The sequence below is a fragment of the Bufo gargarizans genome, chromosome 3 (genome assembly GCF_014858855.1).
Source record: "Bufo gargarizans isolate SCDJY-AF-19 chromosome 3, ASM1485885v1, whole genome shotgun sequence".
NCBI lineage: Eukaryota > Metazoa > Chordata > Amphibia > Anura > Bufonidae > Bufo > Bufo gargarizans.
The window spans coordinates 19,209,163-19,232,235 of NC_058082.1; the positions used below are offsets into that span (position 1 = coordinate 19,209,163).

The 23,073-nt window shown below is 43.7% G+C and overlaps 1 protein-coding gene across 1 annotated transcript; it reads left to right on the plus strand.

Moving 5' to 3' along the window:
- Window positions 1-561: 561 nt before the first annotated feature.
- On the plus strand, window positions 562-8,895 carry LOC122931326 (collagenase 3-like). Its single transcript, XM_044285390.1, has 8 exons — window positions 562-782; window positions 1,078-1,226; window positions 1,308-1,433; window positions 4,865-5,032; window positions 7,362-7,464; window positions 8,172-8,305; window positions 8,596-8,755; window positions 8,826-8,895. Exons 1-8 carry the CDS (start codon window positions 562-564, stop codon window positions 8,893-8,895), a joined length of 1,131 nt encoding a protein of 376 aa, XP_044141325.1.
- The last annotated feature ends 14,178 nt before the right edge of the window (window positions 8,896-23,073 follow it).

A 23,073-nucleotide genomic window follows, 5' to 3' on the forward strand; every position in this document is an offset into this window, starting at 1 on the left:
GGCGATGGTATCCAGGTAGGAGCACCGTGAGACACACAGAAAATGATTGAGGCACCACACCACTCAGCATTCTGATAAACGTGGGACACGATCGGCCCTGGGGGGCACACGTTGCATTTGTCCCTCTTTGGTAGCCATCGATAGCTGCCATATTCTGTACTCCTCCTTCCCTAATTGTCTCTAAGGTATGGCGCAGTGGGCTTCGAGGGTGAAATACAGCCATAGTACCAAGCCAACCCTACCTTTAGCATTCTGCCTGGACTTCCTCTAATGATGACCCCTATAGTGCCCCAGGTAGTATGTATCCAGCCAGCAGCAGTGAGGAGGGTTTTGGTGGTCCTATAGGCATCGACCCACCGGGAAAAATTCCCTGTAATGTCTATGGCCAATCCACCCCTGATGGGAGATCAGCCGAGAAGCTAGAACATGATTTACCAAAATGTATCAGTAATTTCTTATAGATTTACAGGACATCCAATGAAATGGAAAGGTAGCCGTGCATCTGATATCAATTATTGAGATACCTGCTAAAATACCCTTTATATCCAAATACAAATTATGATGCACCCTACATTTGTTAAATACTATAAGCAGAGATATAGAAAAGATGAAGGACACACAGAGGATACAATCATACACAAGGGACTTACTGATCGCCTCTTGAACTGGGCACATGAGGTCACAGAAGACCAGAATGAGCTGAGATGTGGCGTTCCTGACATCGCAGAATATGCCATCATAGAAAAGGATTTAAAATGGGCGTCCGCCATCATAACATATAGGTAAGGTCATATAATAATTTTTATACAGTCAAGCAAATTTCTGACTTTCCTCCACAGTGGGGCTTAGAGTAACCAATGTATATGCATTTTGTTAAGATTTCGTCCTCAATATTAGATTTTGACTGTGTGATGACCAACCATAAACAAGGACACAGTCTGAATGATTGTGTAAACTCTAAATAATCTCAGGAATTTGATTAAGATTTATGGTTTTTTTTTCTGTGACATATATTGTATGATATGATATAGCACACTGTAATTATTCTCACATGATGATGGCTTTTGCGCTGTGTAGGATAGTTATCTACACCCCAGATCTGCCACCAGCTGATGTGGATCGGAACATACGAGAAGCCTCTAAAGTGTGGAGCAAGGTGACCCCGCTCCAATTTATACAGCTTCATAGTGGAGATGCTGACTTGATGATCTTCTTTGCTGACAAAGGTAAACAGTTTGTGTAAATGTGCAGAATGATTCCTATAAATGTATATTAATAATGAGAGCATGTGCTTTATCCCTCTCCAGAACATGGGGATTTCTTCCCTTTCGATGGTCCTAGAGGAGTGCTGGCTCACGCCTTTCCTCCTGGTGAGCACTTGGGTGGCGATGTTCATTTTGATGATGATGAAACATGGACAGTGGATTCAGAAGGTATGCAGTACGCAGCCCTGCAGGGTGAGCGAATGTGAGGTCACAGGGGTAGTTACTAAACCGAGAGTGTTTTTTGGTACTCACAGTTTTTATATACCCTGGGCAGGCGTACAGCAGTGATGGAGAGGCTGGCACATGGATCCTCTGGGGCACTCTCTATGTATAGGGACCAGGCCGGGTGGTAGGTGAGGTGCCCTGGGTGTTGCAGGTTTAGTGTGCCGGTGGCAAGATCCCTTTAAGTTCGTGACGGCAGTGCCGGTAACGGTGGCACACCGATTTATTGTAGGAATAATTGAGGAACACAATTTGTAGTGAACCAGAACTTCCTTTTACTGAACAGTTCAACTATATACAGTCTTTAGTTAGTTCCACATGTAACAAGGTTGTAACAGGCAGGCTTTATATAAATGGCAGGCATAGTCCTTGCAAGATACTCAGAGGGAATAACACTTACAGATCAGGCTGTATTTTCCTCAGATCCTGTCTGGCTTTCTCCAAGGCCCGTATGCCCTATTGCTGGCTTTATTCTTGGGTAGGGAAACCTTCTTCTGGTATATATCTCCTTGCTGTAGAATATACTTCTGCCCTTCAGCTCTCTATTTGGCTGGATACAACTTGGCTCTGCACTGTACTTTTAGAGGAACTTCAGGGGGCAACTTCTTCCCCTGGATGCAAGCTAGAACCCTGGACTATCTAGCTGCATGTTAGAAGCTGCACTTCAGCTAACCTGTAGCTAAAGTGTCCACTGGCTTCTAACTAAAACACTCCTTAACTCCCCTCTCCTGAACTGGACCTGACAATATATACTAGGGCAGTGATGGCGAACCTATGGCACGGGTGCCAGAGGCGGCACTCGGAGTCCTCTCTGTGAGCACCCACGCCCTGGAAAAAGTCTATGGTTAGACTCTTCCTGCCATTCATCAGCGCAGGGCGCACTATGAACAGCACGGGCAGTGCATTGAATGTAGGCAGGCTATTATATCTAAATGATAAAATACATGGAAGATATACTGTATTGGACTGTAGTATTCAGGGTAAATTGCTGTGTTGGCACTTTGTGATAAATAAGTGGGTTTTGGGTTACAGTTTGGGCACTCGGTCTCTAAAAGGTTCACCATCACTGTACTAGGGGGTTCCCTAGCTCCCTCTACTGCCTAGGAGGAGGAACTACCCCTAACAGGCCTGGTACAGGAGACAACAGGAAAATACACACTATAATGCAATACAAAATACCGTATAAAATACAATGACCCTGTTCCACAAAAGGTGGGAAACAACGTGGCCCAATTGACCCTTGTGTAGTGCCCACATTTACCTAGTGGGACACTACAGGTACAAGTTTCATTTTTGCCAACTTACACGCAGAGGAGTAATTTAAAGGGCATTTGTCATCTGTTCTGTACTTATGACACTGGCTGACCTGTTACATGTGCACTTGGCAGCTGAAGGCATCTGTGTTGGTCCCATGTTCATATATGCCTCTCCACTTTGATTGACAGGACCAGACAGTGAACACTTGATCACGCCTGTCCCTGTCAATCAAAGTGGAGAGGGCGTCACAGTTGCAGAGAGAGCGGAGCCTCTAGGTGTAATGGCAACGCCCATGTTGCTCCTAGAGGTGCATTTGCACATATTAAAACATAATTTTTCTCAGCAATGCGGGCACATATGAACATGGGACCAACACAGATGCCTTTAGCTGCCAGGAGCACATGTAACAGGTCAGCCAGTGTCATAGGTACAAATCTGCTGACAGATGCCCTTTAAAACTCCTGGGCCCTAAAGCAAGTTTTCAAACAGCCCCCTCCCCCTCCTGCCATGTGTGATTTTTATTATTGGTCTCTTGTTATGTAGCAGAGGGACCTTCAGGCCTTTGTCTGGTGCCTCTGCACCCCCTATAGATACTCCCTAGCTTATACATATTAGAAGTATTCCTTTATCAACTACATGGAAATATTTCCAAGTGGTGCTCACTATACAATAACTTGTGTTGAGTTACTTGCCATTTTATCCTTTTTTTTTTATAGCCAAATATATTATTGAGACTGAGGTTTTTCCTCCTTATTCCATTACAAGGGCAACCATGGGTTGGTGGCTTTGGATCGTGCCCACAATGCAGGAGGCAATATGCCCTTCCTTCAAGTGTCTACATTTGCACTACATTTCATGTTTTTACATTAGGCACTTTAGAGGCTAGAGATAGTATACTTGTAATAGTTCTAAATGTCTAGATTGGTTTGGAGTTAATATCTAATATTTCTGGGGTCTAGGCTGGTGAAGGGCTTTATTGGGTTTAGCTCTCTGGTAGTTATGGGTAACCATTCAATAGCCCTTGAAATCCTGGGTGGGTTAGATGTTTATTCATAATATTGCTGGGAGTTTTGGATGGTAAAAAGTTTAGGGGGGTCTAGAGCTAAAATGTCCATATAATTTCACGTTATTATAGGGTGTTTTCCCAGATTTTTGAATATTGGCAGGGAGCAGGGAGCAGTACATAATAAAGAAAAAAAACGTACTCACGTTTTAAGTGTCCCACCACTTCGATTGCCACTGGAGCTGCTTATCCCGGCCCAGGTAAAGACCAGTACAGAACATGTAGTACCATACAGTGGAGAGGCACTGTGAGACAGCCAATAATACCAGAAGCGAGCAGTTCTTTGGAGGAAACCCACCAACATAACAGAGTTGAAGTTGTTTTATGCAGGACTATTACCAAAAGCTTTTAGTTGCAGCTATTCCTGCACAAGGAGGTCACGCCAGATACTGAAATCAAAGGTTGACATACTTTTGCTACTCACAGACGTGGTATTGGATCATTTTTGTTGTAAATAAATGACCAAGTCTAATATTTTTGACTCATTTGTTTGCTTTGGTTATCTTTATCTACTTTTAGGACTTGTGTGAAATTCTGATGTAGCTTTATGTCAAAATTATGCAGAAATATAGAAAATTCTGAAGGGTTCACAAACTTTTAAGCACCATTGTACATCCTGCAGACAGTAACTGAGATGTGTACACGGACTTTAGAAAGAACGCCCTTCCACCTGACATGAGATGGCTGGAATGACAGTGGTGTGGCAACCTCCTGTAGTCCATGCAGACATTAGTGTGGCCACATGTGGACTGAAAGAGTATGGGAGTCATCGGTTTGTCACTTTCCTAGGTTATATTTGTCCATTAATTCCATTTTGTATGAAATATTCTTGATTATAGTTACCTTCTCCATAGGGTATAATGGAGAATGTTTCAGTGTCTTGATGGCTTCATGATGCGTACCCATGTTCAACGTCAACAGTTTAAAGACATCTTCGGATCATCCGAGAAGCCTAAATGTTACCTACTTCCCAATGAGTCACCCCCATCATATTTCAACCCTATGTATATCAGAACTTGCACTTTGTATGTAACATTTCTTTACCTCCTCCTTGCAGACTGTAACTTGTTCTCAGTGGCTGTACATGAATTTGGACACACAATGGGACTGGCACACTCCAGCAATCCTTATGCTCTTATGTACCCCATCTACAATTACTTGACTTCAGAAAACTTCACCCTTCCAGCCGATGATATCCTGGGCATACAGGAACTGTATGGTAAAGGTGACATTTATGTGTATTCCCTATTCCCATTCCCGATAAGTGCCTGCTCTCCAGTGGAGGTGAGAGCTGCAGTTACATGCAGCAATCATTTCCTCTGTATAGGGATGGGTGATCACTGCTCTGATCGCTTATCCACATAAAGATTCATTGTTGCTAGGTAACAGATCCCTGTTTTACACAGGACCTCTGCCCAGAAATGATGATTTTGGTTTTCACATCAAAAAATTCTTTCATCTGATTAACAAGCATTTGCTCATTCATTGAGTGATCGACAGCTCCTTTACACAGGGCAATTTTTAGGAACAAGCATTCCTAGGAGCACCCCTTCCTGTTAATTGCCCCGCTCATCGGCACATGTAAAGGGACCTTAAGCAGGGTTACTTAGATCAAAGATTATTAAAGCTTATTCATTTTGTTTTCCTTAGGGTCCATTGACACGTCAGCAACTGTTTTGCGTTCCGCAAATTGCGGGTCCGCAAAACACGGACACCAGCCATGTGCGTTCCGCATTTTGCGGACCGCACATGGCCGGCACTATAATAGAAATGCCTTTTTCTTGTCCGTGTGTGCGGACAAGAATAGGACATGTTCTAATTTTTGCAGGGCGGCGGAACGGAAGTGCGGATGCGGACAGCACACAGTGTGCTGTCCGCATCTTTTGTGCCCACATTGAAAATGAATGGGTTCGCACCCGTTCCGCAAAATTGCGAACAGATACAGACCCATTTTGCGGACGTGTGAATGGACCCTTTTTGTGGTGGTGGGTTGGTGTAGCATATTATCAGCCAGCCTAAACTTTCTTGTGTTTTAAGTCCTTTTTTTATATGGACTATCACTCAAATAAAGTGGCCTAAATGGGAGGAAATGCTCAAAACCCCAAATCCCATTTAGGCCACTTTAGTATAGTGATTTTTCTTCATATGTATAGAATGTGCCATTGGGCAATGCTGGTAACATTCTAGTGCGCCTGGCAGCCTGTGTCACAGGGCCTGTTATAGGTGAGGCTTGCAGCCCTATTCCTTCTCCCACTGCATAAGTGATCTCACTATGGAGGTATGTGGGAGCTTGGCTGTAAGTTAGATCTTAGCACCATTTAGACCATGTTCACACACCGTAGGTAGTCTAGTGGTAGGACCCATGCCACACTTAGATACCTTGACGGTGGTGCAAAAGGGCTCCGATGTGTTCCTGAAAGGAATACATTGGCTAAAGTCTCAGTTTTTAACATCAGCCGGAGGGATTAGCCAGTGTTGTTGTACTCTTTATATGAACCATTGATTGGGCAACTAGTGTGAATGAGTCTTCCTAGAAACGCTCGTTCCTGATAATTGCTCTGTGTAAAGGTGCTGCCGATCACCCGATGAACAAGAAAGTGCTCATTCATAAAGTGAAGGTATGGCTGTTGCCATTACCTAAATCTTATTTTGTGGGCAGCAGATCATGCTGTGTTAACATGGATCTGCTTCCCAGAAAGAACATGTATAGGGATGAGCAATAGTGGTAGTGATTGCTTCTCTCTATACCGAGGAGGTGATTACTGTATGTAAATGCAGCTCTCCCCTCCTCTGGTGAGCAGGCAATTATTGTGAACATATAAGGCTAATTTTGCCTATGTACCTAGCTCAACACCTGTCCCAGAAAAGGGCTGTCCACTTTGGGCAATCAATTTTTGTTACAAGGGTTCCCCAATGATAAGCAGATTGTGGATGTGGATCTGTTATGCCACTAGTACAAATTTGGCTTGGGGCTACTCCTAAGTGCTTTTTTAAGTGCCCCCCGGTACTCTCTCTTTAATGCCTATACAGAGATCTGGACTTTGCTGCAGGGAAACTACCAGGCTGCCACCTCTTGGAGTAGTCTCCATTCAAGTGACTGATGACCCAGAGGGTCAAGACACATCTGTGTAGAGCAAAACTGTAGTCAGGGACAGGCTGAGGTCATGCCAGTCAGAGTATGTGCAGTCCAATAAACAATCTCAGATCAAGGCAGGCAGCTCAGTGTCAGTACAGAGATGAGGCAGAGGTCAGGTCAGGCAGCAAAGAGTCAAATCCGGAAACCAGGCAGAAATCAGTACATGGGTAGACAAACATAGACTAGCATTACACAGTTGTCATTGAAATTAATGGATTGTGTATGTAATGTTCATATGTGTGAGTTGCTCACTTATAGTTGCCCTTCTCTCAGGCTAATAGATGATCATCCTGAATGAGGACCCCCTGTGCTAACTCAGAATATGTAGAAAATGGGTTTATTAAACCAAACAACCCTAATGGTATATTAGTGAGAGTGTATGCTCCCCTGCTTCTCCTTATCTGTACTTTGGTTTCAGGTTCCAGACCTTCAAGTGTTATAACTCCCACAATCTGCAGCCAGGAGGTACCGATTGATGCCATGGCACATTGGGAAGAAGGCATCATTATATTTAAAGACAGGTATGACATGTTGTAACCTTCTTGCTATTATTTTTTTCAAGACCATCCAAACCAATGTGAGGTTGACAGAAGAGGTAGTTGACCTTAAATGGGTTGTCCAGGATTTTGATATTGATGGCCGATTCATAGGATAGGCCATCAATATAATTGGCATGGGTTTGACACTTCGCACGTCCATTATTCAGCTGTTACCTTGCAGCATCGGTCCCAGAAGTTGGCTCCAGAACTACACAGCTAGCAGAGATGGTAACTGCAGCACAACTCCCATTGAAGTGAACGGTAATCGGCCCTGTCCACTACAAAATGGATTGAGCTGTGTAGTTCCGGCCCTGGATCAACCTGGTAATAGCTGATCGGCAGGGATGCAAGGAATTGGACCCCCACAATATCATATTGATGGCCTATCATAAGAATAGGCCACCAATATCAAAATCTAGGACATGGAGCCTCCCTTTTTAATGCATATTGAGGTAATGGATGGAGGCATTCTAACCAGGACCTAGCAACGAATAGTCGTGAACTGCATCAAGTGTAAGTCTATTAATATCAGTAGTAGCCCACTGGTTTGTCACATGTAAGGGCACTATAGGAAAAAGTGGCATTCCCTTAATTATTAACCTCCCCCCCTCCCCAGCAAAACTCCCATGTGATCAGCTTTGTATGTTCTATTCTAGTATGACTTTGTTTTACTGTATATTTTCTGGTAGACATGTGTGGTATCACCATCCAATGTTGCCTGAACATAAGGCGATCCTAACAACTTCACTGTGGGAAGACGTTCCTGATTTCATAGATGCCGCCTATAATTACCCAGAAAAAGATAACATTTTGTTATTTAAAGGTGAGTGTAGGTTTGCAACCAATATAATTAATGGGGTTGTCCATGAGTAGAAAAGGGGTCTGCAGTTTTTTCTGAACAACACAACAACCCAACAGGTCAACTACATTTAAGTGAGTGGTACTGAGCTTAAATACTAGACACAGCGTATAGACAGCAGTGATCCTGTTTCTGGAAAGAAAAAATAAATTATTTTCTAATTCTGGACAACCCCTTTAAACCAGACATGGATTGATATTGGTGTCTTATATCCTTATGGAACCTATAACCTATGAACCATGACCTACCTTTAGGGAGACAGTTCTGGTCTGTCAATGGATCCAATCTGAAAGTTGAAGGACCTGGAGATATTGGTGACTTTGGCTTCCCTGGGTCTGTGATGAGAATAGATGCTGCTGTCCATGATGGAGAGAAAGGAAAAACCTTCTTTTTTACAGGAGACCTGTGTTGGAGGTATGTTGTGCCAGTAGGAATTCAATTTGCTTGTTACATTGCTTATGCCTATTGCCTCTCTTAACCACAGTTGTGAAATACATGTCAATAACAAAGAACTAGCTCTTACTACACATTATATTTCTTATTACATTTTATGATATATCTAAACAGAACTTCTAAATTCCACCCAAAAAACTCAGCCTTCTGGACTGAAAAAATGCTAACTCGACGTCACCTCAGGCTCATGGACCTTCTTTCAACAGGTCTAAAAAGCGCAGACCTCTTTTTCGGCCCTTTCGGAGTTCCTCCAGCCCAAAGCGGCCAGCCGACAAATCTGACCCAGAGCGGAAGCGCAAGCCATATTTTAAGCCTCGCCTTCCCTGGCGTTCTCACCAGCAGGGACCCAAGCCCTATACCCCCAAGTCCTCCTCTGCATGACATGTGGTCTCTGGCGCCCCCCAATCGAGTGTTAGGTCATCTTCATCTGTTCCAGCATGTCTGGCTAGCTTACATCTCGGATACCTGAGTACGAGAAGTCATCTCAGAGGGTTACAAACTGGAGGTCTGGTCCCCACCTCCGCCCCGGTTTTTTCGCTCATCCCCCCCTGACCTCTCCCTCCGCTTGCCATTCCTTTTTTCAGGCTATTCTCACCCTTCTGCGGCAGGGAGTGATTGTTCCGGTTCTGCTTCAAGACCGTTTTCACGGATTCTATTCCAATCTCTTTGTGGTCCCCAAAAAGGAGGGTACGGTCCGTCCCATCCTAGACCTCAAAGTCCTCAACCGCTTCCTTTGGCTCCGCCGTTTCCGGATGGAGTCCCTGCGATCGGTCATTGCACACATGGACCCGGGGGAGTACCTGTCCTCAATAGACATCAAGGACGCTTACCTCCATGTTCCCATCTGCGTCAGTCACCAGAAATATCTTCGGTTCGCAGTGGGACCTTTTAATTACCAGTTTGTGGTCCTCCCGTTCGGTCTTGCCACAGCTCCCAGGGTCTTAACCAAGCTTCTGGCCTCAGTCATGGCTCTGTTTCATGCCAGGGGGATAGTGGCGATTCCGTACTTGGACGATATCCTGATCAAGGGTCCGTCATTCCAGACAACGGTGGACAGCCTATACATTGTCCGGGACACCCTGGAACGCTTCGGGTGGGTTCTAAACCTTTCAAAGTCATGTCTTCACCCATCTCGACAGCTGATGTTTCTGGGCATGCTGTTTGACACCGATCGGGCCAAGATATTCTTGCTCCCGGACAAACTCTCCACACTTCGTCGTCAGATCCTCTCCTTGTTGCGGGCTCAGCCTCTTCTCATTTGCCAGTGCATGAGGGCTCTGGGCTACATGGTATCTTGCTTCGAAGCAGTCAGTGCCCTATCCACAGTTACATACCAGGGCTCTTCAGCAGCACCTTCTTCACAATTTGGGGTCGTTCCCCAGCTTCCCTGGATCAAATCATTCGTCTCCCTGCCACGACGCGCCGAGACCTTCGGTGATAGTTGAAGTCTCCGATGCTGACATTGGGCCGCTCCTTCCTTCCCCTCCACTGAATAGTGTTGACAACGGACGCCAGTCTCCGGGGCTGGTGGGGAGTTCTGGACAATCTCTCGGTCCAGGGCACCTGGTCCCGCAAGGAACGCTTCCTTCCGATCAATTTTCTAGAATTGCGGGCGATTCGTCTCTCTCTGGTTCAATGGTTGGTTCGTCTCCGTGGGTGTCCAGTTCGGGTTCAATCCGACAACTACACGGCAGTCGCATATCTAAATCACCAGGTCGGCACCCGGAGCCCCGCAGCCATGCCGGAAGCAGCGCTTATCCTCTCCTAGGCGGAGAACCATGTTCCAGCTCTGTCAGCAGTTCATATCCCCTGGCGTCAACAACCGCAAGGTAGAGAACTTTGTCACGAGGTCCAAGGATCCTCTGACTCGGGCGTCAGACGCCCTTGTGATCCTGTGGACGCAGTTTATGTTTCCTTACGTGTTCCTTCCTCTTCCACTCATTCCACGTCTTCTCCGGAAAATCAGGTCCGAAGGTCTGCCCATCATTCTCGTGACCCCGGACTGGCCACGCAGAGTATGGCACGCATCCCTAGTCTCCCTCCTTGCCCATGAACCCTGGCGTCTTCCCCTTCGGCAGGACCTCTTGTCGCAAGGACAGATCTTCCACCCGAATTTAGGGTCGCTACAATTAACGGCATGGCTATTGAAGCCGCCGTACTAAGGGCTCTGAGTTTCTCGGATGCTGTTCTCCAGGCCATGATTCGGGCTAGGAAGCCGTCGTCCTTCCAGATCTATCACTGTACCTGGAAGTTCTACTTTAGTTGGTGCGAACGCCACCAGTTGTCTCCCATTTGGTTCTCATTGCCGCGACTCTTGTCTTTCCTGCAGTCGGGAATATACTTGGGGCTGGCTCTTAGTTCCCTCAAAGGGCAAGTTTCGTCCCTTTCCATTCTTTTTCAGAGGAACTTGGCTTCACTTTCTGCAGTTCAGACCTTTTTGCAGGGGGTGGCGCACGCTGCACCCCCTTATCAGCTTCCGTTGAATCCTTGGGACCTTAAACTGGTGCTCAGCGCTCTCCAGTCCTCTCCATTTGAGCCTTTGCAGTAGGTGTCCCTTCGCTTCCTGTCCTACATGGTGGCCTTTTTGGTGGCAGTCATTTCCATCCATAGGGTGTCAGAACTAGCGGCTCTTTCCTGTCGGTCGCCCTTCCTTATCATCCATCAGGACAAGGTAGTCCTTCGCCCTGTCCAGTCCTTCCTTCTGAAGGTCGTGTCGGCATTCCATCTCAATGTGGAGATCATTCTCTCTTCCTTTTGACTTGCCCCGTCTCATCCTTGTGAGCAGTTGCTCCACACTCTGGATTTGGTTTGGGCCGTTTGCTTCTATCTGTCTCAGACGTCCTCTTTGGCTGCGTCCAAAGTTTCCATTTCCCGATGGATTTCTTTGGTCATTGTGGAAGCGTACCTCATCAGTGACTAGGCTCCACCCTTCCGGGTTACTGCTTATTCTGCTCGGGCAGTAGGAGCCTCTTGGGCAGTACATTATGTGGCTTCGGCCCTTCAGGTGTGCAGGGCGGCTACCTGGTCATCTTTGCACACCTTTGCCAAATTTTACAGAGTACACACCTTTGCATCTTCTGATGCTTTTCTGGGGCGTAGAGTTTTGCAGACGGCGGTTCTCTGATTGGCTGGAGAGCTTCTTTGTCTATGACTCACCCCTGGGACTGCTCTGTAACATCCCACAGTCAAGCCTGTCCCCCCCAATGATACAGATGAGAAAACTAGATTTGTGGACTTACTATAAAATCTGTTTCTATTCCATTCATTGGGGGACACAGCTCCCACCCATTCTCTCTGGTTACGGGCCTCGTTGTAGACTGCATGATTCTGGGTTTGTACATTGTTTGGTTTTCCTTTTGCTTCTCCTACTGCTTTTGCACAAACTGTTTTAGGAGCTCACACTTTTGTGCTTAGTGTCGCCTCCTAGTGGCAGCAGCTATTCCCACGGTCAAGCCTGTGTCCTCCAATGAACGGAAGAGAAACAGATTTTACGGTAAGTACAAAAATCTAGTTATGATTGAACCCTAACTGATGTCTCTTTGAGGAAACCTGGAAGTCATAGTAATGGGACATTTTTCTGCTTCTTAGCAATGACCAAATTTTGCTCTAGCCTTATGGTATGCACATAGAACTTAATATTTGATATATGTTTTAAATATAATATTTTCTCTGGTGTTTGCTTAGTTACGATGAGCAACAAAGACAGATGGACAGCGGGTTTCCAGTACTGCTGGAGTCACAGTTCCCTGGTGTGGGAAATAAAGTGGATGCAGCCTATATGCATGAGAACGGTCAGTGATACAATATAACCGGGGGAGACAAGACATGATGGGACATATGTACGAAAGTGTTATGTTCTTAAAATTTTAGCCCATGTACTGAAAATGTACACAATTATGGAGATTTACCCAAATATTATATTATTTAAAGGAATTGTATATGATATCTACAGTGTGATGGATAACACTATTAATGATGATCTTTTCTCTTACAGGGAACATCTATTTTTATCATGGAGATGCACAGATTGAGTATGACCCAAGGATCTGCCATGTTTCAGATGTCAGGGAAGAATTCTCTGCCTTGTGTTAAGACATCATTATGGATGCTGTGCAACAAGTATAAGTGATCAAATCACACTATGTATACTATATTAAAATATATTGACCCCCCCTCCCCCCTTTGTTCTATAAATACAAATATTTTCTGCGAAACCACTAAAGCTTGGAGACCAATGGAATATTTTGAGAAAAGTGGCTTCATAGCAAAACTCAAAATGGGGCATACATCATGGTACTGGTTCATGACAATGTGCAGTATCCCAGAATTAGGGTACTTGCAAAATTGTTTCTTGTTATTTAAGTGTTATTTAAATGTGTTGTATTACCTATATAGTTTTGTATGGATAAATCAGGGTTAACAGTCCTGACTCTGCCCTTGTATGAAGCTGGGAGATGGACTTAGGTCCACCTTTAGTTCATTCTAGTGTTAGCTGAGAAAGAGAGAGGAGCTACATGTGTTCACTCCTCAAATGACTAGGTTTGAGTCCCAGAGAATCACTATCTCTGAGATCATCATCCCTTGCAGGGCTGCGTTGAGCCTTTTTTGTCTTCCTTACAATGAGGTAGCTGAGATATTTGTACTCCAGTAAAATAGAGAAAGAAAGAACTAGAAGGTTCAGAATCTGTATGGCCAAGCAATGGGGTCAGACAGTTAGGTATTTGCTTTTTAAGGCTGATAGAGACTTTACTGCAGTGAGAGGAACATTGCTAAAACACCTTTCACTCCTGAACACATTCCTGGCCAACCGTATCTCATTCCTGTACCCCTCAACTGGGAATTACAGACAAGTTTGCAAGAGCCTTATCGCCATCCTTAGATTCTGCAGAGAAAGGCTTTGCTGAGATAGAGGGAAGGGGTACTACAACCCCTATCATTGCTCATATCCATAAATTGCCATCAGGGAAGATTTGCACTGTGAATTGTTTGGAAATGTGTTTGATAACGTTGGATGTACTACAACTCCCATTCTGCACTTTATTAAACAGAGACTTGTCTATTTCCTACAACTGGCTTGGTTACTGACTCCAGCACCATTCACCTGCCACTGAACCCTCATCTCCTGCCTTGCACCAGTACAACACTCATACTACCAGGGGCACCCCAACTACTATCAGGCAGGGGCCCCAACATTAGGGAAGAAACGGTGTGCCCTCCTGTCAGCCCTTGGGAGCATCGGTGTGAGGATTGCCACTGTGAATAAATGTTGCAGACAGAGCCACTACCACTTACATCCTCCCCCTGTTTCTCTGGGGCTTGCAGAAAATAGACCCACCATCCCAGAATGAGAGTGTGTGGCCCCTTTCCATCTCTTGTAGGATGCACTGCTGTATTGGGGTACCATAGGACCATCCGAGGAAATTACCCTAAAGTACATCATACAGAGAATATATGCATGTTTTAAGGGGGCTAGACCCTCTATAGCTGCCAGCCAAACACTTGTTAGGGCATTAACTCTCCCATCCCCATACACTTCAAGTGTGCATGTGTTTTCAGTGGCGGCTTATCTCCCTTGAGAACAAAAGGATTAAGCATGTAAAATTCACAATGCCTGAGCCTTCTTTTTGCTGGCATCTGTCATGGGAGACTTGGGCCTCCACTATACCCATGAGGTAGTCATCCGGCCCTGATTCTCTCCAATCAGTCCACCCAGTTTTTGATATATTCATATATTCCTAGGAGGAATAAAAGAGGAACAGCATCACACATCGTTCTAAGAAAAGATGCTCCAGAATTATTATTTCATAGGGCATACAAGTATTTACTTAAAAAAGACATGTCAGGAGAGCAGACAGGTCCTCTTTGAGGTGGACGAGAGTGGTAGGAGAAAAGATGATCTTCAGGTTGATTTTCTCCTCTCTCTCTTTAGTTTTTTGTTTTTGTCTGAATAGGCTAGAATTAACGAATATGGAATATAGCAGTGCTAAGTTGAAATCGAAATTCGATTATTATAACTTGAATTAATCGAATTGCGATTTCAACGTAATTCTCAAATCCGACAGTACATTCTAGTATATGGAGACGTTCCCATGGTCCAATAAAAAAATAAATAAATAAAAAAAAAAAAAAATTAATATTCGATTTCGCGAATATATAGAACTATATACTAAATATTCGCGAAATCTCGAAGTCACGATATTCGAGAAAAAAATTCGCAATTAGAATATTCGCGCTCAACACTAGTGAAGATGTGGATCTCTGTGCAGATTCAGATCAGTGGTGGAGGGGAATAATCTTAAACTGAGTTAGGGTCTACCCTTTTTGACTGTTACTGGAGTGGTCCTCGTGACTTCTTGTCATTGTTCTTGCAAAAGGAAGATCTTTTCAATCACAATCGCTGCTTTATTAAACGGTTTATCCCATGATTATTGTAAAAAATGAAAATCAGACATCATACACTCAATTACAATCTCTTTCTAACACAGCTAGAACCAGCCCTGTACCTCATATGGATCCAGAGATCTCCCCATTCATTGCTCTACTAGATTTATATCAAGCTGGCAGCTCAGGGGGCGTGTCTTTTCTGCTGCAGTTCAGGGGGCGTGTCCATTCTGCTGCAGCTCTCTCCCTATCACAACAACAGGAGGCTGTTGACAGATGAAACTGAGCATGTGCGACCATCTCAGTGAGGCGGACAAAGAAAAAAGAAAAAGAACAAATAGGAGGTGGCGCTATACAGATACATTTTATTGAATAAGTCACTGACTATTCTAAATGTTTACTTACATGCAATTACAAAAGTATTCAGATCCAGGTGCTGGTTTGAAAACTGTAAAATAGAATAACCCTCTGCAACTTCGGCCAACAACTATTCCTCTTGATCCCCCCATAGATGTGTTCTTAATAGGTAGAGGGGAGGAAGCCTCTGCCAGACTCCTTTGGTTGCGGCTTATCCCCCTAGAGAAAAAAAAACAATTGCCCAATCCTTCAGTAGGTGGGTAGTAACTCTAAAAACGCTGAGGCAGATTCATCTAATGCATATGGCTACCTTTAGCCACTACTATTTCTGAAGGCGCTTTTGTAAACCATACCTAGGGTAGCCCATCAATGTTTAATTGGTGGGAGCATGACCACTTAGACTGGGCCAACCAGCAAAATGAAGGGGCCGCTATGCTCCTTCTAACACTGTGGCCCCTTTATTATGTACATAGGCAAAGCAGCTCATTTGTATTGGTGGAGCTTTCAGGTGGTCGGTAGGGTTAAAACTTCCACTGATTATCATTTGACTCAGTAGAAGCACTGATTAAGCACAACTGAGTGGTAGATCTGCCAACATGACCACATCCCTCAGACCATATCTAGATCCTCACAAGCCACAGTCTCTTTGAGTGAGACCCATTTGCACACCACACCTAAATCAAAGTATTAAGATCTGGGGTGATTTTATGTATCATTAAAACAATATAAAGCAGACATATATTTCACAATGTTTATCAGCTGTCTCCACTATTAAGCTGTCAGATGTCAGATATCACACCTTTACAGGGACTGGTGGAGGCCCCAGAGAAAAACATGATTGGGACTCCTGCCAGTTTTTACGAAGAAGGAAAATAAGAAGTTTCATGTTCATAATATCCAAATAAAATGGCTATATACTGCCTATATAACAGTACCCCTAAATGACAGGGTACAAATAATACCACAACCACCACCTTGAAATAAAATTGAGATGACCTTACAAAGAGGAGTTTTAGAGTAGATTGAGTGGAGATCCCTTTAGTGAGGACCCCTAAATGGTGGAGGACCCAGCAGGGGTGTAGCTAGGTGATGGCTGCCAGCGCTTGTTCTGGGTGCCAGAGGGGCTACCCCCAAAAAATTTTGCCCTGGAAAATGTGCTGTGTTTTGTATTATTTCACCCCCAAAAATACATCCAAAAGCATCTGGCTTATGGAGAGTTTTAGCCTTTTTAGGCATTTATGTGGCTTTTTTTTTATGGTCTCTTTTTTTTATTTTTTGCATGCCTTGCATTGGAAAGTATGTACACCCTATGTACTTTTACTCATTGGTAAAAAAAAAATGCCATGCAAAGGCGCCATTAAAAATGCAGCACACACTGACACATGTTTTTTCAAGCAGGGCCAAAAAAAATGGAGATCTATGAGACAAAAATATCTGACAATGAGGACAAAAACGTCCCACCCAGAACGTGCTATGATTTGAAAGAAAACACAGTTGACCCAAAAAATGGATCTCAAGTTTCAAATAATACCACTTAAAAAAAAAATGTCTGTTTATGCTGCATTTAATAGACTTCCATGTAACATCTGGAGCTGTTTTTTTTTTTTACTAACAAAAAGCACCAAAAACTCTCAAAAACTCCTATGTGCCGCACCTGTCTAAGAATATTTAAATATAAATGGACTCCTTTACATGGGCCATCAATCGGAGCAATTATTAGGATGCTCATTCCCAATTATTGCCCTAAGTAAAAATGCCGCTCATCACCCGAGGAATGAGCTCGTTCATCAGTGAAAGCATCGTTGTTGCGGAAACCAAAATCACTGCTTAAATAGGGATCTGCTGCTGAATCTGTGTGGGGGGCAAGTGATCGCAGTAGTGATTCTTCATCCCTATACAGGGGAAATGACTGGTCCATGTAAATGCAGCTCTGACCTCCTCTGCTGAGCAGGAAGTTATCGGGAATTAACGGTTTGGTCCCAATAAATGACTTTTCAAAAAGGCCTTAAAGGGGTTATCCTATGATTAATATAAAAAATGAAAATCATGCATAATCTAGTACATGACAACCTATATCTAACAAAGCTAGAACCAGCCCTGTACCACACATGGATCCAAAGATCTTCCCATTCATTGCTCCAATTGTTCTGCTAGATATATTTTTAAGGGGACGTGTCCTTTCTCAGAAGGTGTGTATTGTCTGCTGTAGCTAGTGGCAGTTGAAGGATGGAACTGGAATGGAACATGTATTTATTGGATAAAATATGAAATAATAAAACCTTAAAGTTCGCTTACAAGCACCCGCTGGGATTTATTTCACTTATATTGTGGTCTTGTGTCCTCCCCGTGCGGGTGTGCCTTGGGTCCAGGTGCTGGCTATTCCTTGGAAGGATGGAACTGAGCATGTGCTTCCATCCCAGTGAGCAGAACATTGAAATTAGAAAAAGAGCAAACAGCAGGTGGCGCTGTACAGATAGATTTCATTGAATAACTCCGCGCTATAATACATTTCTAATTGCACTCAGTTACAGGACTATTTAGATCAAGATGTTGGTTTAAAAACTGTAGAATATTATTCGTGGGGCAACCCCTTTGACTGAACCTTTGCCTCAGGTGATTGATGCCGTTATCTATTCTAAGGGTGCATTCATACAACAGTATCCGTCTTGCGGTGTGCAAATTGCAGATACACAAAATACGGATGTGGTCCTTGTGTATCCTGCACTTTTTGCGGGCTGCATTGAAAAAAGGCCAAAAAGCAGACAAGAATAGGACACGTCCTATAATTTGTCGCTTGGCCACATGGATGCATTGCTGACAGCGCACAGATGACATATGTGTCTGCATTTTCTGTAGCCCATAGAAATGAATAGGTCCACTTGCGATCTGCAAAAAATGCAGATCAGAGGGGAACAAAAAAATACGGTGTGAATGCACCCTAATCCATACTTGCCTTCACACAGGAGAATAATACTTATAGATGCTTATATGCTTTATTGTTCATCATCCGTTCATATTCTTGATATATTACGACCACGGAGATACCCAGGAGACAGCTTCTTGACACCCGCAGGTTCAGACCTTTCATTATTGCCCAACCACCCATGATGTATTCACGTCTCCAGATAAAACTCTGTGTCCTGGGGCTATTTGCTGATTGTAGAGGAATGTGTTTGTTAGCATTCACATTCCTCTGGTAAACTGAGCACTGACGTTGACACATTTCTGAGAGATCACATTATCATCTTATTAAGACGTTTGTGTAATGGAAATGGAGGCATTCATCATAAAAGTCATGTGGCTGCATGAACTGTGAAAAGTAGCACAATATCAAGTAGGTTGTGGAATCAGCCACCTGTCAACAGGAGCACCAAACATGTAAGGGTTGTCAGTTGTAACAGTCATATCAGGTCAATATACAGAATCCAGGAATGAGTGTGTTCATCACAGACGTGCTTCATATGATCACTATCTAACTGGCCTACATGTCCTAAACTAAACTGTTGGTAAATGCCACCAGGCTTGGCCTGGTCCACAGGAGAATCCAGCTCCCAGAAGAAGACAACCCCTATTCAAAGCTGTATGAACTCTTAGCAGGGTTGCGAACCGTCCAGAAATATCTGGACAGTCCATAAAAATAGGTGAAATATTTCCTGTGTCTGTGATAAAAAAAATTAGATGTGTCCCGTGATTTTTTGGAGGCTGGAGGTACTTGACTAGATTATTTTGGTGGTAACTATCATTATTTCACAGCTCACAGTAAATGCTGGTAATAAATTCTCATCAGAGCTATAGACATGTATAATCTTTATCATTCATTATGGTTTTCCAAATTGTCCATAAAAATGTTGGCTGTCCTTAATTTTAGGATAAATTGTCCAAAAAAAGAAAAATCCTGGTTGGAAACCCTGCCTCTTAGATGATGAGGGAACTAGTAAGCACAGTAAATGGAGGCAGCTTCCTTTGTCTACAGATCTCCAACCCCACAACAACACAATCATGGGGATTTATGATTAAATAAGGCAGCCGGGGGTCTAACTAAGACCTCCAGAACTGTCATATGTAGATGTCTATTAGGCCATACCTTAGGCACTGGAATACATAGGCACATTTGTGACGAAACCAACCTCGCCACTGGGTGGTGGAGAGGCCTGGATACCAGCCTCTTGCCCCAGGATTATGGGCCCTCTCATCAGCCAGGCTTCCTTTGTTCACAAAGGACTTTTACAAACTTTTGAACCCCTTGTCTAATTCGTGCCATTTTGGGATATGTTAAATGTCTATGTGTACTGTAAAGGGTGGGACATTGTATATTTGAGTAGTGATGTCTGTCCTATTGTCCCCACGTGTGTATTGGCGATTTCCTTTTGTCCTGAGAGATAATTGAATTACTCCTCGGTTGTCTCCAGGACAGAAGACACTGTGTAGTCTCCTGCCTGTGATACAATTGCATCAACCCATTGTGTGGGGTAATTGTATCACAGGCAGAGGGGAGGATTTTGTGTGGGAGTGTCTGAGTGTATTGTACGTGTTTATAGGTCGGTTTTACAAAACCCTGTGGGTGGTAACCTTGTTGAAAAATGTGTATAAGTCAATGCTTGTGTGTTCAATAATGAGTTCCTGTTTTACTCTTCATCATGTTGAGGCTGGTATTTGGGTAACTAATCGACACTGGGGATTGCTATACGCTGAAGATTTGCTATACTCCCCTGGCTATACTATTAGCTCTTGTAAGAGCTGTTCCTGCTCTCTAGATTTAGGAGAGGTTCACCAACTGGAGCCTGGAGCCTTGTCGTAGGTCCAGGGTGGGTAGGAGACGGTGGAGTGCTTGGAGTCCTTGGGAAGCGCTAGGAGCATCTATCGACAGAGGTACCCGGTCGGGGTGCCAGGAGATCCGTTACAACATTAATACCATATATGTCAAAAGTTAAAGGAGTTCTCTGAGACAGGGAATCCCTTTTCATATGGGATTAAAAAAGAAGACGAAAATATGTCAGATTCTGGAGCCAACCTCTCTTCTCCTCCGCTTCTGATCTCTGCTGTATCAGAAGAGTGACGTCCTGAGTAAATGCAGTGACCTCACTTCTGACAGCCAATCAATAGCCTCAGGGGTAATGTTTGTAGGCATGGCATCACTGAAGCCACTGATTGGCCAGCAGTGGTGACATACATGTAGACGGGACGTCACACTGCCGATCCAGCGGGGAAGAGAAGCGGAGGTAAAGGGAGCTCCTCACTTGATCCTATCTGGCCATATCAAAAGAGGTGCCTTGAATTTCTAGAGCATTTCACGTCTGTCTTCCGTGATGCCATCCGAGTTGTACCTGTGATTTTCCCAAAACCATAGACTTCAATGGGAGTGCTTGGTCCTCATCACGGATCAAAGTAGTGCATGTCTTTGTGATTTTTATACTGACCGATAGACAGTAAAAAAATAACTGAAATGTGAACAGACATATTTAAAGCAATGGATATGCGTGCTGTCCATGGAAAATGCGGATAGCACACATCTGGATCAACTTGCAGGATAACAGGCCGAACTGGATGGACAAATATATATGGCCTTATATACTATGTTACTATCTGTGAAAAAACAGAAGTGTGGATGAGGCCTCATACTTACCAATGTTTAATTGGAGTTTCTAAGCTCCCCCTCAGCCCCACTTAGGAGCACCCATTTAAAAGCTGGGTTTACATTAGAACCATCCATTTTGTCGTCCAGGAAAGCTAAAAATTGCAGGGACTGTTTCTGAAAATCAGGGATAGTCCTGCAAAAATCAAGACATTTGGCTTTCCTCTCCTTTGGCTACCTACCATATTTATCTAGGCCGTCATTCACTTCCTGTGACCAAGCAGCGTGTAGAAGTGACCCCGGTGGTCTTTGCCAAGGAGATTTCTGGTCATAATGAGAGGTGATCTTTTTAAAAAGGGACAAATTAAAACTGGTGCAAAGGAAAAGTGACTGAGATGCCTTTTAGCAACCAATAAGATTGATCCTTTCATTTCCCAAAGGAGCTCTGAAAAATAAGGGCGGAATCTGATTTGTTGCTTCGGGCAACCAAACCAGTTTTCTATTGCACCAGTTTTGATAAATCTCTGCCATAGGGTATAATGCATTTGCAAATTTGTATAGAGAAATCTATGGGGTCATTTATCAAACTGGTGTAAAGTAGAAGTGACTTAGTCATCCCTAGCAACCAATCAGATTCCAGCTTTCATTTTCCAAAGGAGCTGTCAAAAAACGAAAGGTGGAATCTGATTGGTTGCTATGGGCAACTAAGCCAGTTCTACTTTACACCAGTTTGATAAATGATCCTACTAGTCATTATAGGCAGTCCTCTCTGAGGTGTCATCTGGGAAGGTTTTCCTTTGGGTCCTAAATTCTGTGTTGGTTATTTTATGCATGCATCCACCACTAGAGGGGGCTGAGTGCATACATTGGGCATACACCAGTCTTCATAATAAGATGCGCTAAATACATTTAGAGCGGGACCTCAGGTGCTGTCTCTGTCTGTCACAAACTGAAATCTATGCCAGGTAGGCCATGGTGTAGGCTTCCGTCTTAATTTATGGAAATTTTCTGGTGTATATTATCATAAATGTGTCAGGCTGAGGTGATTGTGACCCTTTTTGTTAAGCTCCTTCCACCTTCTTCGAAAATTTGTGATGCTTGCATGCAAGTACTGCAGTATCACTTTGGTAAATGTGCCCCAATTATGTCAGTACTAACACAATATGCAATAAACTCATAAATTCATAAAAGTAATTCATGAGTCGTACTGCAGAAAAAGAGTGCATGTCACTATTTCTTGTTATTTTCCTACTTCCTAGAAATACATTGTCAGGACTGCTGCGCACAATGAGTCCTAACTGGGTATTTCAGTGCAGTTTTAAGTGCTGACAGCGGGTGAACTGAGGGCAGAAGGGAAATAACAATAAGTGATCTGGACTCCTTATCTGCAGGACTACACGTACATTACTGTAGATAATAGTCTAAAATCGGGGTTACAGATTTCCTTTAAAGCAGACACATTTATTATTGATGGCTATTTGCAATATTAAGAGCGCTGCATCAGAAAAAATAACCAGTGAGCACAGAATATTGGTCATAAGGAAGGAATTTCTAAAGCAGGAGAAATTGACAGGTTTTAATTTGATGTGCAGATTTAGCAATTTATGGACTACGGAGGAATTTTCCTGATTGCCATTTGCCTCATTTTCCCTATAGTTAGTGATTGCATAACAATCCCAACATAGACATCCCCACAGGATGCGCCCAATGTGTTAAATGTCTGGTGTTCTGTCCTGACATGGAGCCTTTTTGCTATTGGCAAGGGTGGGGGGGGATTTAAAAAAAGTAAATTTTTCCCCTCTGTGTTCATCATCTGTGTCCTACTTTGTCCTACTGGAGATGCTTCCATTATATACAGTATATACAGTATATAGAACTTACAGACCTGTTTCCAGATCAATGAACCTTGATATATAATATACCCCATCTGATTAGAAGGAACAGCTTTTCCAGTGATGTTAGTAATTAG